This window comes from Daucus carota, chromosome 8 (assembly GCF_001625215.2).
Source record: "Daucus carota subsp. sativus chromosome 8, DH1 v3.0, whole genome shotgun sequence".
In the NCBI taxonomy this organism is placed as follows: Eukaryota; Viridiplantae; Streptophyta; class Magnoliopsida; order Apiales; family Apiaceae; genus Daucus; species Daucus carota.
In genome coordinates, this window is record NC_030388.2 from 3,186,710 (window position 1) to 3,201,389 (window position 14,680).

The 14,680-nt window shown below is 35.0% G+C and overlaps 1 protein-coding gene across 1 annotated transcript; it reads right to left on the reverse strand.

Annotated features, from left to right (window-relative positions):
* Positions 1–707: 707 nt before the first annotated feature.
* On the reverse strand, positions 708–5,492 carry LOC108199556 (NADP-dependent malic enzyme). The gene is made up of 19 exons (XM_017367421.2): positions 5,095–5,492; positions 4,226–4,346; positions 4,032–4,106; positions 3,798–3,949; positions 3,611–3,716; positions 3,439–3,504; positions 3,140–3,235; positions 2,963–3,034; positions 2,769–2,852; positions 2,593–2,691; positions 2,454–2,501; positions 2,305–2,358; positions 2,081–2,179; positions 1,842–1,931; positions 1,684–1,761; positions 1,509–1,583; positions 1,320–1,410; positions 1,058–1,186; positions 708–980 (listed from the first exon to the last, which is right to left on the reverse strand). The coding sequence occupies exons 1-19, from the start codon at positions 5,181–5,183 to the stop codon at positions 892–894; spliced, it is 1,713 nt and encodes a 570-aa protein (XP_017222910.1). The 5' UTR covers positions 5,184–5,492; the 3' UTR covers positions 708–891.
* Positions 5,493–14,680: the final 9,188 nt, after the last annotated feature.

The window sequence follows — 14,680 nt, forward strand, 5'->3', positions numbered from 1 at the left end:
CGTTAATTTTGTAGGTTATGATGGAAAGTGTATGTGACTATTGGTGATGATAGACAGTGGTGGCAAGTGATAGAAACGTCTAATAATGATGGTAAGAGGTCCATTATTACGATCTGGGTGAAGATGATGGTCATATACGTTGCATATATGTGTATATATATATATTTATATTCGCGAGACATGCTATATATAAATTAGTGATATGTTATGTACTAATTAGTGATTTCTGTAGTTAAAAATAGTGATAAAAAACTGTTCAGAAACTGGTTTTTAGTTTTTAGGCTAATTTGGTTTCTATTGGAGTAGGACTATATATATATATCGGTTTGGCTAGTGTGTGCCCATGGGCACATGCTAAGCGCGGAAATTTTTGTATTTGGGAGATTTTGATTGGTGTGGTTGGTGTATTTGCAGGGGGGGTCCACCATTATCATGAGATAGGAACCAATCAAAATGATCCAAGCACAAAATTTTCCGCGCTTAGCATGTGCCCATGGGCACACCATAGAAAAACCGTATATATATATATATATATATATTGATTGATAGCTATTTTAGTCTGGTCAGTATAGCTAACAGACACGGTCACGGACCGTTGGAGTTGCTCTTCAAATTAGACAGCCCAGCAACTAGCATGGTAGCTTAGCCCCGGTTCAGTTGGTGCATGTTACACACGAGTGAGATACATTAGTACACATTCTGAAACATTAAGATAAATATTGCAATTGACATTAACTTCCTCATTATTTAGAAGTTCCGAATTCAGAATCCGAAACCAAAACAAACTTGAAAGAGGTTACAGAAAAGGAACTCCGAAAACATTGAAGAAAACCAAACAACATGATGATGGAGGAAGTTTATTACAAGTGAGAGCCTTAATTATTTGACAGTTCACCGGTAGATGCGATAATTGGGACTATACATGCAACCTTCAGCAAACTTCACCAGATCATCAGGTCGAGGAAGGCGTGTTGCTAAACCTGGGGGACATTAAACTTTATATCTTAGACTGGCAGATAAATGGATTTATACGAGCTATTATGAGAAAGATACTAACCGAGATCATAAACTTTAGCTGCCACTTTAGCTGCAATGTTGGCAGATATTGTTCTGATGTTAGAAAATGGGGGGAATGTCATTCCCTTGTCATAGTGTTCCTGTGTTACTTGACAGGCCAAAGCTTCAGCTGTTCGGAAAGGAAAGGAAGTTCAGGGGATGTAACTAGTAAATAAATGTCAATGATTTTCGGTTTTTATAAGTTATGAAAAGATGTACTACTATTGGATAAAAAGTATCTTCAGACAATATTCTCTACTCACAAGCTGCAAGAAGCATTTCGTCGTGCATTCGAATTGCACCAGACATGACCAAGCCAAGTCCAAGTCCAGGAAAGATATATGCGTTATTTGCCTTGCAAAGAGAATTCAAACATCTCAGTCCTCGACAACTACCTTGTTTGTCCTAATTGATGATACCAATATAATATGTACAAGATAAATTTATAGAACCTGGCCAGGAATGTAAAGTTTGTCATTGTACTTCACAGGGTCAAATGGACTTCCACTAGCAAATACTGCACGGCCCTATATTAAATAAAGGTTACGTTGGTTCAGTGAGCTTCTTGCAAGTACTTAAGATTAACTAATGGTAGGCATCACGAAGAAAAAAACATTTTCTGTTTACCTCAGACCAGGTATAAGCTTCTTCAGCAGTGCACTCGGCTTGAGAGGTTGGGTTTGAGAGAGCCATAATAAGAGGTTTCTGCATTTTATTGATTCATAAATTTACGTTCATATATAAATTTATATATAGGCATATATGCCTGAAGAGAGAAAAAGGACCTTATTGAAGGAAGCCATAGCCTCGACGACTTCTTTAGTGAATGTCTTCCCCTGCCCTGATGTTCCAATCAAAACTGTTGGCTTGATAGCCTGCAGTAACTCGAAATCATATAGAGATTAGAAATAAAAAAAGAGACCAGAATTGGATGAGCTAGGATTTAGAGACCATTTAAAAAAAAATTCAAATGGAACAAAAATTGTCCAATAGAAATGTAAAAGACGAGGACATTTCACCAGACCTTGACAGCATCAATTAGAGTCGTACAAGGTTCATGTTCATGAGCCCAAGGTTTCTTGAAATGTTGAAGGGATTCTTTGCGATGGCTAACTATTAATCCCTGCAAGAGCAGCCATAAAACTAAGAGTAAGACAAATATGCATTACTAGGAAGACAGCCTTTTAGGAATGACTGCAGGGAGTACTATTAGGTTACAAGAACAATCGTGATTCATTGTTTCCCTACCTTCGAGTCCACAAGCCAGATCTTCTTACGTGTCTCTTCTAAAGGAATTTTTGTCTACAGTAATTAAACAAAGTAAACAATGTTAAGAGATTTTATATTAACTCCAACATCGAATAAGTAAATAGAAACGCATTGTACAAGCTTAATACCTGCTTAGACATCTCAAGTGCTATAAGTTCGGCTATACCAGTTCCGGCCTGAAATTTACAAAGAGAACTTTATGAGATTCACATAATAACTAGTAATTTTTTGTTGTTCACAGGTCAAGGGTGCAGATTAGTTACTCACTTCTCCAGCGCCAAGGAATAGAAATGTGTGATCAGCCAATGTCCCGCCAATTAACTTCAGTGATGAGACGATTCCAGATAGAACCACAGAGGCTGTGCCCTGCAACAAAGAGATGTACAAGTCAGAATTACAAGATCCCCAAAATCACAATACTTGCCAGTTACCACTATGTATACCTGAATATCATCATTGAAGACCAAATGGGTAGTACTATATCTTGACAATAGTTCAAAAGCATTGTGGTTTGCGAAATCTTCGAACTGCGACATGTTGAATAGAAGATACACCAGCATTAGGATTTCATGAGAAACATTGAAATCTAACGTTACTAAAGTTTGACATAATTTAAAGCTTGAGTGATTAAATTAACCTGGACAAGAACTTTTTCACCATAGTTTTGCTTAACTGCTGTCATGAATTCTTCCAGAAGGTCAGCATACTCCTGGAAAGAGGAACTGTTAGTACCACCAACAAATAAAGCAATACATGGGTTCATTAAATGAAGATAACAATCCTCTCTGTGCCTGAGATTCATTATCTGCATTACCTTCCCTGTTGCTCTTCTTTGTTTGAGCCCGATGTAGAATTCGTTGTCCAGCAACGATTGATTGTTTGTACCCACGTCAATAGTTATAGGCAAGCACTGGACAGGAATTCAAAAATAAGAGCCTAGTTAATAAGAGCCTAGTTAGAATGGATATGCATATAGTCATATACCATATATACATAAAAGAGTGAAAACACAGTTTTCTAAAAGTATGCAAAAGATACAATAAGATTCAAGTTTGTCTGAGGTTATATAAGACCACTAAACCAGAAAATATTGGCATTATCATATATCCTTACTGCTGAAGGTCTGACTCCTCCAAGGGCAGTGTACAAGGCAAGTTTGCCCACAGGTATTCCCATTCCCTGAATAGAAACAAATAAATTACAGGCTTAGTAAGGTTGAATTTTTAGACGGGCAGAATGGAGTGCAAATGGATGATATTAAGTTGTCGATATTGTTGCAAATTACCTGGCAGCCAAGGTCCCCGAGTCCCAAAATCCTCTCACCATCAGTAACAACAATGACTTGGATATTCTTCTCTGGCCAGTTTTTCAGTACTTCGAGAATCTTTCCCCTGAAAGAGCCAACCATCTAAGATCGAAGTTCCCTTTTTAGAAATAAAACCATGTATCTAAACTCAAGAATATACACATACTTCTCTTTTAAACTAATGTAGAGTCCTTGGGGACGTCTAAAGATGCTCCCATATTTTTGGCAAGCCTCGCCAACAGTTGGAGTGTAGACAACAGGGAGAAGTTCTTCCACATTATCAATGAGAAGCTTGTAAAATAGCCTCTCATTCCTTTCCTGGAACACAAACATAAAACAAAAATAATAAATAGTACAGAAAATACGTACAGTAAATCCATTTTTAGAACCTAAAGGGTACCTGTAGTTCCATCATAGCCATATATCGATGTAGTGGAACATCATAACTGCGCAGATTCTGCATCAACTTCTTCTCCTGTGGATCACAATACAAAATAAGGTTAATTCATATAATGTATTTTAGAGACTAGTCAAAATGCGAACATTGAATACTAGGGGTCTGTTCAACTTTACGAAAATTGAAAAAAGACAAACCTGTTGTTGTTGGCTGATAATTGCAGGAGGCAGAAGACCACGTAAGTAATGAGAATCTCTCTCTTTCTCCGTAAAAGCCAATCCCTTGTTATGGTGTGGATCTCTCAGCAAAGTATACCCACTGCAGCAATCGTTTTCATTAATAACAAAAAGAAGTATCAAAATCCACTACTTATACAATGTTTACAAACCATATGTCCACCATAAGAGCATTCAAACTAGTTGCACAAACGAGTCACGCTATTCCTGACTTACTCGATCTCAGACTCCTAAACTAATCTCAATATTCTGCCTAGTTTCAGCTCAGGAGCCTAAATTACCTCAAATATTTTCATAGCTCACAAATTTATAATTGCTCCCAAGTACATCGAGTATCCAGAATTAGCTCGTATTCACATGTTTTAACTACTTGAGCTCTAGCTATAAACATCGGGTTCGAGTACAACCTTATATTACAATCAGTTAATTCGAGTTTCCAAGTTCTTGATGTTCCAATCTTTTAGAGCAAACACTCTCTTCTGGATTCAACATTTAAACCCCCAACTCAAAGTAGCTAAAACACCACTTACTAACAAAAAACAGATCCAGTCTAAACTGGTCAACAAGTTCATGCCCACAAGTCAACTGTCCTAAAACTAGGCTCCTCAACTCAAAAAAATCCAGCAAAATTTAGATCATAACACCACATCACTAAAATAAATCAAACTCAATATACATAAACAAACATAATCTTAAAAACACTAAAACAACATGATCAATCATTATAACATAAACCCGGAAACAGAATAGGCTAAAGTCCCGACTGAACTCGAAAAATAACGCTAACATAAATTTTTCCACTAACAAGCATAGTCGGTATAAATTTATACCTTGCAACAGAGATGGTCCATGGAGTGACAAGCTGATCCTCACTTGCACAATCCTCCCCATACACATCCTGAGCACCCCCAGTGGCCATGCTTGATATTTCAAATGCTTGTGAAACTGAGCTACTTGATATTTATAGTGAAGTTTATGTATGAATGAATATTTTGAGGTGATGAGGTTGTTTTTATATACAGAAGAGAAGAGTGAAAAATGGTGCAGTAGATATTGACATGGGCTGTGTTGTGGTTGACAGAAGTAAGGGAAAAAATGTATGCGTGTTTCCAGAAGACAGAGAGATCTTTCCTCAATTATTACTACTTTAATCAGATCTTCCTCTTTTTCCCCTGTTTTGAAAATAATCTATTGCAAGTAGAAACTAAAGTGCAAGTTTAACATGCTTGCTGTTTGTAAAATATTTGTAACAACTAACAAGCTCTGTTTTAAAAGTGTTAATCACCGATTAATCATATTCCTCGTCAACTGTTTGTAACTGGCCGAACTGATTAAATATCTGATTATTTTATTAATAATTTTATCAATTTTCAATCAATCCGATTAATTTCATATTAATTTTTATTCTGTGAATTCACCGATTAAATCCGATTCTTTTTTTTTACAATCCCGCTAATAAATGATAAATAAATTTGTGCGGTATAGTGTTGGGTAAATTTAGAGGTTTTATATCAAATAGACCACTCATTCTCAAGTTGAACATAGGTCTCCACGGCGACTCATTTAAAAGACTAAATCACTGTAAAATATCCCACCGTTAACTTTTATGAAAAAAATTAACAGAGCTTTGACTCTGATTTAAATCATCAATCGCAGTAAGATGACTCCTTTTCGAACCCTAAATAGGAGCAGCACAAACTGTTCTTGGTCTTCCCCAAATCTAAAGCCGATGTACGTGTATGATTAGGGCTGAGCATTCGGTCGGTTCGGTCCAGAATCGGACCGGACCGAACGGACCGAAGACCGAACTTTTGAAATTTTTTGGACCGGATCGGACCGAAGTTTGTATATGGACCGAACCGGAACCGAACCGAAATAGTTCGGTCGGTCCGGTCCGGTTCGCCAGAACCGAACTTTTTTTGAAAAATTTAAATTAATTTGTGTTATAAAGGAAACATCAAGTATGATTAATGTAAAAAAATGCAGCGACCAACACATGATTTAGAAAGCCAAGTAACATTCAAACACCACTCCAAAATAGCATTAAGTTTACAAATTTTAAAAATTAAAACAATTACAATTGACATTAGTCTGCTAGAGTGCTAGTTGATCAAAAATAAAATCACTGCATGTATTAGCCTCTGAGTTCAGCTAGTCGAAACAGCCTTAGCTTCTTCCTATTCTTCCAACCTTGACTGTATAATTACTTGTCCTGCTTCCAAGTCTCCAGGTATAGTCGTAAGAATATAAATATTAGATAATATAATATAAGTGTATAAGTATAATATGTTATTTAATATATAAAATAAAAATATTATTTATATTATATATAAAAGTTCGGTCAGTTCGGTCCAAGACCGAAGTTTTTCGATGGGGACCGGACCGGACCGTATTTTATTTCGGTCCGGACCGAAATACCCGAACGGACCGAACTTTCTGAAAATTAGGACCGGACCGGACCGAAATTATTCGGTCCAGTCCGGTTTTTCGGTTTCGGTTCGGTTCTGCTCAGCCCTATGTATGATAGTTGTATGTAGACATTTTTTGTTTTTGTTTTGGTTGTATGTTTTTATTTTGTTTAATCTGTTTACAAGTCAGCAACAAGTAAGCGCCAACTGTATTGCCATATGTGCATTTTTAACCGTTATCAACGGAGGATTTTCAGTTTAACGATTTCTGTTAAAAAAATTTGAAAAAGTTAATGGTGAGATATTTTACAGTGATTTAGTCTTTTAAATGAGTCGCCGTGAAGATCTATGTTCTACTTGAGACTTTTCGGCAAGATGAGTGGCCTAGTTGATATAAAACCCGTAAAATTAATACATGTTTGGCAAAGTCTAAGGCCCTTTTTATAAGAAGTAGAAACGATTTTTGTGGACCTTTTGCGTAAAAAGCCAGAATACTAGTTTTTGTTTTAGTAGTTCTATTAATTTACTGCTCAGACCTCAAATTTGTACAATAACTTTTTTAATATAATGATAAATTTATTAACACATGAAATTAAAATTATAAATTCAGAATTAAAATATATCTTATAATTTAAAATGTTGTTTATTATGATAACTAAAATCTTATATGTGTTTCTAAATTATTACAACATTTAAATTTGAAAAGCAGGAAGAGAGAAGAAATTAACAATACCAGCTTATAATTTTCAAGTGAAAGTTCATAATATGTTACACCGACTTTTAAATACAAACAGTCTTTTATGCTTCAAAATAATTCACAAGTGTTAAGAGGTTCTCCAAATCCTGGAAACAAAATTTGTGACGGAATATTTTATTTTATTTTTATATATAGATAATAATTTAATTATTTGATATATTATCGTAGCAAAAATATGGAGTATTAAGTATTATTATTTGATAAATAGTTAAATTCTATATAATAAAAAATAATAATATTTTTTATGTATTTCTATGTATATATATATACGAATTTTCTATGGTGTGCCCAAGGGCACACAATAGTCACTAACTCTCATGATAATTCTAGCTTTTGATTGGTGGATGGATAATAAATATAAATATCCCCCTGCATTCACATCAATTCCACCAATCAAAATAAGCCATTTTCATGAAAGTTGGTGCTTATTGTGTGCCCTTGGGCACACATTAGAAAGACCGATATATATATAATGATATAATTTATATTTTTGATATAGATTTTGTTAGTAATTATGTTTTAGTTTTTTATGTTTTAGATAAACTAAAAGGAGATTTTATAAAAACTTATTAAAAAAGGGTTATTAATTATAATGCAAGTTTTATTTTTAAAAAACTCAACTAACTACTAAAACATACCATCAGAGCGTTTGTATATTTTAGTCCGTATATATGCAAAATACACTCTAATAATTATTTTTGGATAAGTTTTTTTACTGATAATAATATTCTCTTTTCATCCAATCTAGTTAGTTTACTCTGGCAGAATATTAAAAGGACTAAAGGAGGCAACAATTGAACATGTATATTGTATAGTAAACATTCAAATCAAATCTATTACTGCCCTCCATCCCAAATTAGATTAGCCGTTGACTTTGGGCACGTAATTTTAGGTGTATTGATCGTTTATTTCTGAATTTTTTTTTTATTTTTTCTTTTGTAAATGAAAATTTCATATTTTAATTTTTATTTGCAAAAATAAAATTTTAAAAATAAGTCGTGTAGTTATGCGGTCAATAACCTTAAATTGTGTGCTCAAAATCAACGGGATCATCTAATTTGGGACGGAGGGAATATTTGATTGAATATTATATTAGGCGGCTAAGTTTAGACTTTTGAAAGTGGAGATATTATACTAAAAACACGTGACAAAGACTTGTTCGGAAGGTCGATTACAGATAAGACCTGGGTTCCACCAGGTCTGCATCTTTTCTTTTTAATTCGGACACATTTGCTGAAACTGTGTAACGTTTCCAACAGGCCTGATTTTATAGAAAAATCGTCCATGATACTATTGTGCGTATTGTGATAAGATATACACGTATAGTGTAGGTGTAATGTTGGCCCTCGTTTTGCATGCATATATGTTGTCATTTCCAATTTACGGTTAACATCGGATTCTTAATTGGTTTTGTTTAAAACATCTTGATCTAGTGTATATGAAAAAAGGTTCAAAAAATTGAAAATAATTATATCCGATTATATGCGAAATTGAAATAATTCTTTGTTAGATTTTTCGTGTTTTTTCATTGACCGATTTTACTTGTTTTATTTGTTTTGATTGATCTTACATTTTTGATACTCAATTGAGTCCGGGTCAGTTAATTTCTCTACCAATACAAAATTGTTAGGAAAAAGACTACATGTTTTAGTTGGTCAAATGAAGAAAGGAGCATGATTGGACACTGTTTTTATCCATGATCACCTTTAAAGAAGATTGAACACCCCGCTAATGAATATAAATGTAAACCAGACAAATAGATATATGTATATTGTTTTGGGACCAGGTCCCTGGCATACGGCTGCCAGGGACTGGTTAACCAACAATCCATTTTCTGGCCGTTGGATGCATATCCAGCGGCCAGGATCATATTAAAACTTTAATGTGTCCAGCGCTTTTTTAGCGCTGGACAGGGATTCCCACGTCCAGCGCTAAAAAAGCGCTGGACATGGGAATCCCTGTCCAGCGCTAAAAAAGCGCTGGACACATTAAACTTTTAATAAGATCCTGGCCGCTGGATATGCATCCAACGGCCAGGAAATAGGTTGTTGGTTAAGCGGTCCACAGCAACCGGTTGCTGTGGACCGCTACCCTATTGTTTTTAGGACTCCAAGAAGATGTATACTATATTTGTTATATTCTTCTGAAACTTGTGCATCAGCTATATATTGAGGCTATTCACAACCTCCTTTCTGTCTTTTCAGCAACTGCCTCTCACGTAGCCACTTATCCATTTATCAGGTAGTGCGCTCTTTTTGTTTAACGTAAATCTATTTTATTAGGTACATTCAAAATATTCATGGCTAAGTCAAAGCCACAAACTAACACACTTTTGGTCGAGACAAGTCTTCGTCTAAAAATGTTGATCCCTTATGAGTTTTATGCTTGGTTTGCCGTCTCCGTTGCTATTGTCCGTTGTCTTGAACGGATATAATATGGACTAAAGGATACTGTTAGAATCAGTTTTCCGTCGATCTGATCGCATATAAAGTGAAGAATGAGAAGGACGATCCCTAGATTCATGTTTGCTGTGAGAATAAGTAACTAGCGTAGAATGTGAGTAAGCAATGAACTACAAGTGCTTTGTGTACTTAGAAAAGTAATTATTCTGCAAGATAGATTTATCAGTTCGTTTATTCAACCTGGAGCTCCTTCTCTGGACGTCGTCTACCAATTAGAAAGTGGGGAGGTGTATCTACAAAATCAACGTTGAGTATTAACGTGGTCTCTGCCTGTTTAAAAACTCATTCGGCTTTTCTGATTGAGTTTCAGCCCAATGTCTTCATTGCATGGGCTAGGATACTCGAGCCTCCAACATTTCCCCAGGCTCGGATCGGGTTGGGCTTGATCAGAGGAGCTGATCTTTCCAGAGTTAAAAGCTATCCAGCCTTAACGATCATATGGCGTCAATCTTCTAGAAGGTTTATGACTCTTCATCCTTATCCGGAGATATTCAAAAAGTTCGGTGGCAAGACAGGTATGGAACATCTCTCTGCACATCAATGGCTAATTGTCGTGTCTCGAGATTTGTGCTCCATCTCAGCCGTGAACTCCTTCTCAAGCTTTTTTGTCTCCCATCTAAGAAAATAGTAAGTTCTTTCTCAGTCCCATAATGTTTTATCTTTATAATGCATGTTATTCCCTGAGTATGCATATTTATGTCACCTCATAGTTATTGTTATAATAGTGGGGGCTTCTTTATGTTTTTTTTGTTTCCCAAAGTAGCATGCTTGTATTTATGTGCGTTTGGGTAGTGTTTGGAGAATAGGAACAAAATATCTTGGTTTTTGGGGATTCAAGCGGGATTTTAGGGTAATGAACAGTTTTCGGTCTATTCAAAACCTTAAAACAATCTTCGATCCTTATAAAATAGTTTTCGGTCTCTTAGAGCAATCCTTAGCTAACTTTGTTCTTCGAAGTCGTAAGTCCTTACCTTTAATCTCGACCCGATTCGACCCTCTGTACTCGGCCTTCTTTGTAGATTTCATTTTTCCTTTTCTTTTTAGAATACACAGTTGATGTATGCTTTCTTGATTGATCGCAGGCTATAGATCAGTCCTCAAGAGTTGTTAGGACCTCTTATTCGGCAATGCCCCACTTCGCCGATGCTCAAAAATTTCAGGCGACGAACGTCCCTTCTGTTCTGATTAAGGAAAAGGTATTGGCGACGAGGGGAAAATACAACATCCCCTCCTCTTGGTACCTATACACTTCGGATGACCAGGTAGACCTCATATATCATACTCTTGAATCAAATGAGGGGTTAGCCTATGTCGGGATATCGGAGAGTACCTTAACATATGGGCTTCGTCTTCCATTACTCCTAATCATAAAAAAGCAACTTACACAGATGGGGATCACCCTTGGTCAGCTGGATCCGAACAGTTTCTTTTAGATAAACACCTTTCAACACTAATGCCTCCATTTGGATATCGAACCTCGCCCAACGCAATTTTAGAGTTAGTATGCTTTCAAGAAAAATGGAGCAACGGCTTCTATTCAATCGTTTGTCAGTTGGCTGGCCTAACTGGTGTCAAACTAATACAAGCAATAGAGGGACCCAAAATAAGTGGTTCTGTATCGGGGGTCACTCCCTCCATAAGTATTCGATCTGGAGGGAAGTAGACCTGTCCAGGATCCTATAGCCCAACTTAATGGGTAATAATCGACAAGATTTTGATCGGCTCAGTCTGCAAATGAAGCCGAACAAAATTCTTTTTTCCACCATTCACAATAAGGACTGTATGTACTTTTTATGGGCAACTGATGGTGAAGTCCTCATTGTTCCTTTACATCTTCATTCTTCTATCATTCTCCACTACTGTATCGGTCTTTTCATAATGGGTTTTAACTTTTTTATTTCCTACTTTTCAGTGTCGACCCGATCAGATATGATGAGTCAGAAGTTGCCCAAAGTGCAAGTGCGCGACGACCGAGGCCACTACGAGAGCCAAAGACGTCAACTAGGTGTTGAGCAAGCAGGAGGGAGAGTGGGCGTCTAGAACCCCTGGGAACAAAGAGAATTGGGAGGAACCTGATCCTGCTAGGGTTCCTCTTGATGAAAACCTGATTTATTTGGAGAGCCCCCCAAGCACGAACTTGAGCCATCGGAATAGGGGTATGTTGGTCCTAGGATGTATTGCATAAGAGGGGGTTGAATGCAACTGATAATTTCAAATCTTAATTCAACAACAAATATAAGATTTAAGGTTATCAGTATATTATACTGTAAACTTGATGAACACATAAACTTCACAAAATAAATTATTCATTTCGTTGTTTTGCTACAACCTCAAGAAAGTGTTTCTCGAGCTTTAATTCTCTCAAGAAATACAATGGTGTTTGCACTCAGATTGTGTTGTGTTGTGTTCTTCCTGTGTGTTAAAATAGAACTTGTGATGTTTTCCTATATGACTATCAGAGTTTACAGATCACAGTCATTACAGGTTCTGTAAGTCTACAAGTAGATTATGCTTTTGCGACTACTTGTAGATTGCACCCCATGTGACTTTTCTAAAATGCTAATCAAACAGAAATTACATTGTATAAAAAGCAACATAGGATACATTCTATTTTGAGCTTTGCAAATCCCAGTGGATGATGATTTGACATCTTTCAGGCGGCTATTTACGACTGTGTGTATTCTTGAGCTTCAGTTGTAGACTTTGCAAGTGTGCTACAAAAAACAACTTTCTGCAGCATCCCTAAACTTAGATTATTTTTATCTGCCACAGGGTTGACTTGATGAAGAATCAAATCCAATCACGTATCTCCGATGACAGTGACATAGAAACACCAGTATTTGCTATCAAACAATGATTGGGATGACAGTGACTTCCCCAGTAAGCTTCCGTCGGGAAATCCAAGTTCTGCTGTCTTCCGCGCGTAAACTTGCTGTCTGCGGAGCTTCAACCATTATTGCTGTCAGATATAAAGGACTTTCTTGAGAAATATCCTTTATTTTAGACATCTTATTAGTTGTTTATAAGAAAATTTTATTTCTTATAAATGAGAAGTTATTTACTAATAAAATTTAATTTCTAATTTATATATTTAATTTTTTTTTTGATATTTACGACTTATTACTTATGAGGTATTAAGTATCGTAAATTATCTTTTAAAATATTTTATAATATTTGTAAAATCAAATTTAAAAAGTAAAAATAAGTTACTAAATATGTCAGAATTTCTCACGTCTAATTTATAACTTCATTACACAAACGGTAGGAATAACCGCATTTCAACTAAGTCGTAATCCAGGCTATAAAGTCAAGTCAAACGCCATTTTATTTTTTCAGCAAAATTACTTTTTTCCCTAAATGTTTTGTGGATATACTATTTTTTAAACATTTTTGTACTTACGATTTTGTAACCAAATGCAACCAACAATTAATCTCCACAGCAGTCGACTTCAGCTTCATTCTTTTGTCGAAAATAGTTGCATATTGTATAGAAAAACGTGCATCTAATTATTTCTAGTTGCATGCCGTATTTTCACCGATATCATTATTTTTTTTAAAAAATAGTAAACTAATAAATAAAAAAGTAGAAAAACGGGTATAATAAAAAACCGGGTATTTTTCATGACCCAGCCACCACATCATCACGGTATGATTGCATATTTGCCTGACTTGACCTTCTTTATGCAAACCCAAAATAAGCAAAATGCCATTATCCAGTTTAGATCATTCATAAGGCATAAGCCCAGGCTTTATCTAGTTTGGATCATTTCCGTATCCTGGCCCTTATACTTTTATAATGGGCCTGGGCCTGGCCCAACTGTTTAGCATAAGCTTGGAAAAGGATCACAATTCACCTGTTGCAAATCAGCAATTGTTGCTTCGTCATAAATAAAACATTATTGTCATCATACTTAAACTATTTATCGATTTTGTATTCTACTGCATGGGTGCATGTCACGCATATTTTTTTAAACTACATGTTTCTTTAAATAATTTGTATGATTTGTTGATATCTTTGAAAATCATATAATCTTACAAAACATTTTATTGTACTAATTTTATATATGAGTTATCTTATCAATGTTTATATACTAAGTTATACTCCTCGGTTAAAGTCAAGATTTTTATTTTGGTGAAAATAAAATATTTTATGATTATTTAACAGTTATGTTTCAATTTGAAATGAAATAAAAAGTAGAAAAATAATTATAAATTTATAATAAGAATCATATTTTATTTATGAAAATCTACTACATTTGATTTAGAACTCATATTTCATTTTATAATATATATTTCTATTTTATTTATAACATATTCGACTTTGGATTCTGACAAGTATTAAAATGGTTCATCCGCATAAGTTTGGGAACTCATACTCATTTGAAGGACATATAAGTTTAAATTATCAATAAATAAATAAATTTAATTTAAATATTATTTACAAATATTTTTATTATCATAATCATAATCATTTATCAACAAGATCTAGTATTTCGTATTTGTAAGAGTTAATCAAATTATCCTCCTCTTATTTATTAGATATGATAATTATGTATTACATTATAAATTTCCCCAAAAATACCTGATAGAATCAGGACTAAGATTTGGAGGATCTCATATATTTAGTTATCCACCCTTGTAAAAGTAGTTTTCTCAATACATGTAATCATAATATATCATCCAGCCATACATCGCCAATCCTATTACGCTGGCATGTCTAACAACTAGTAAACCAGAGTTAACTCAATCAGATGATTATTTTTTTTTGAAAAGGAATAACATTGATATA

Bases quoted from the DNA above. Each gene is read 5' to 3' on its own strand.
- LOC108199556 (XM_017367421.2), bottom strand. From the start codon at position 5,183: ATGGCCACTGGGGGTGCTCAGGATGTGTATGGGGAGGATTGTGCAAGT. The intron at 4,347-5,094 runs GTATAAATTTAT...CGATTGCTGCAG, and splicing joins TGGACCATCTCTGTTGCAAG to TGGGTATACTTTGCTGAGAG. The intron at 981-1,057 runs GTTAGTATCTTT...AATGTCCCCCAG, and splicing joins AGCTAAAGTTTATGATCTCG to GTTTAGCAACACGCCTTCCT.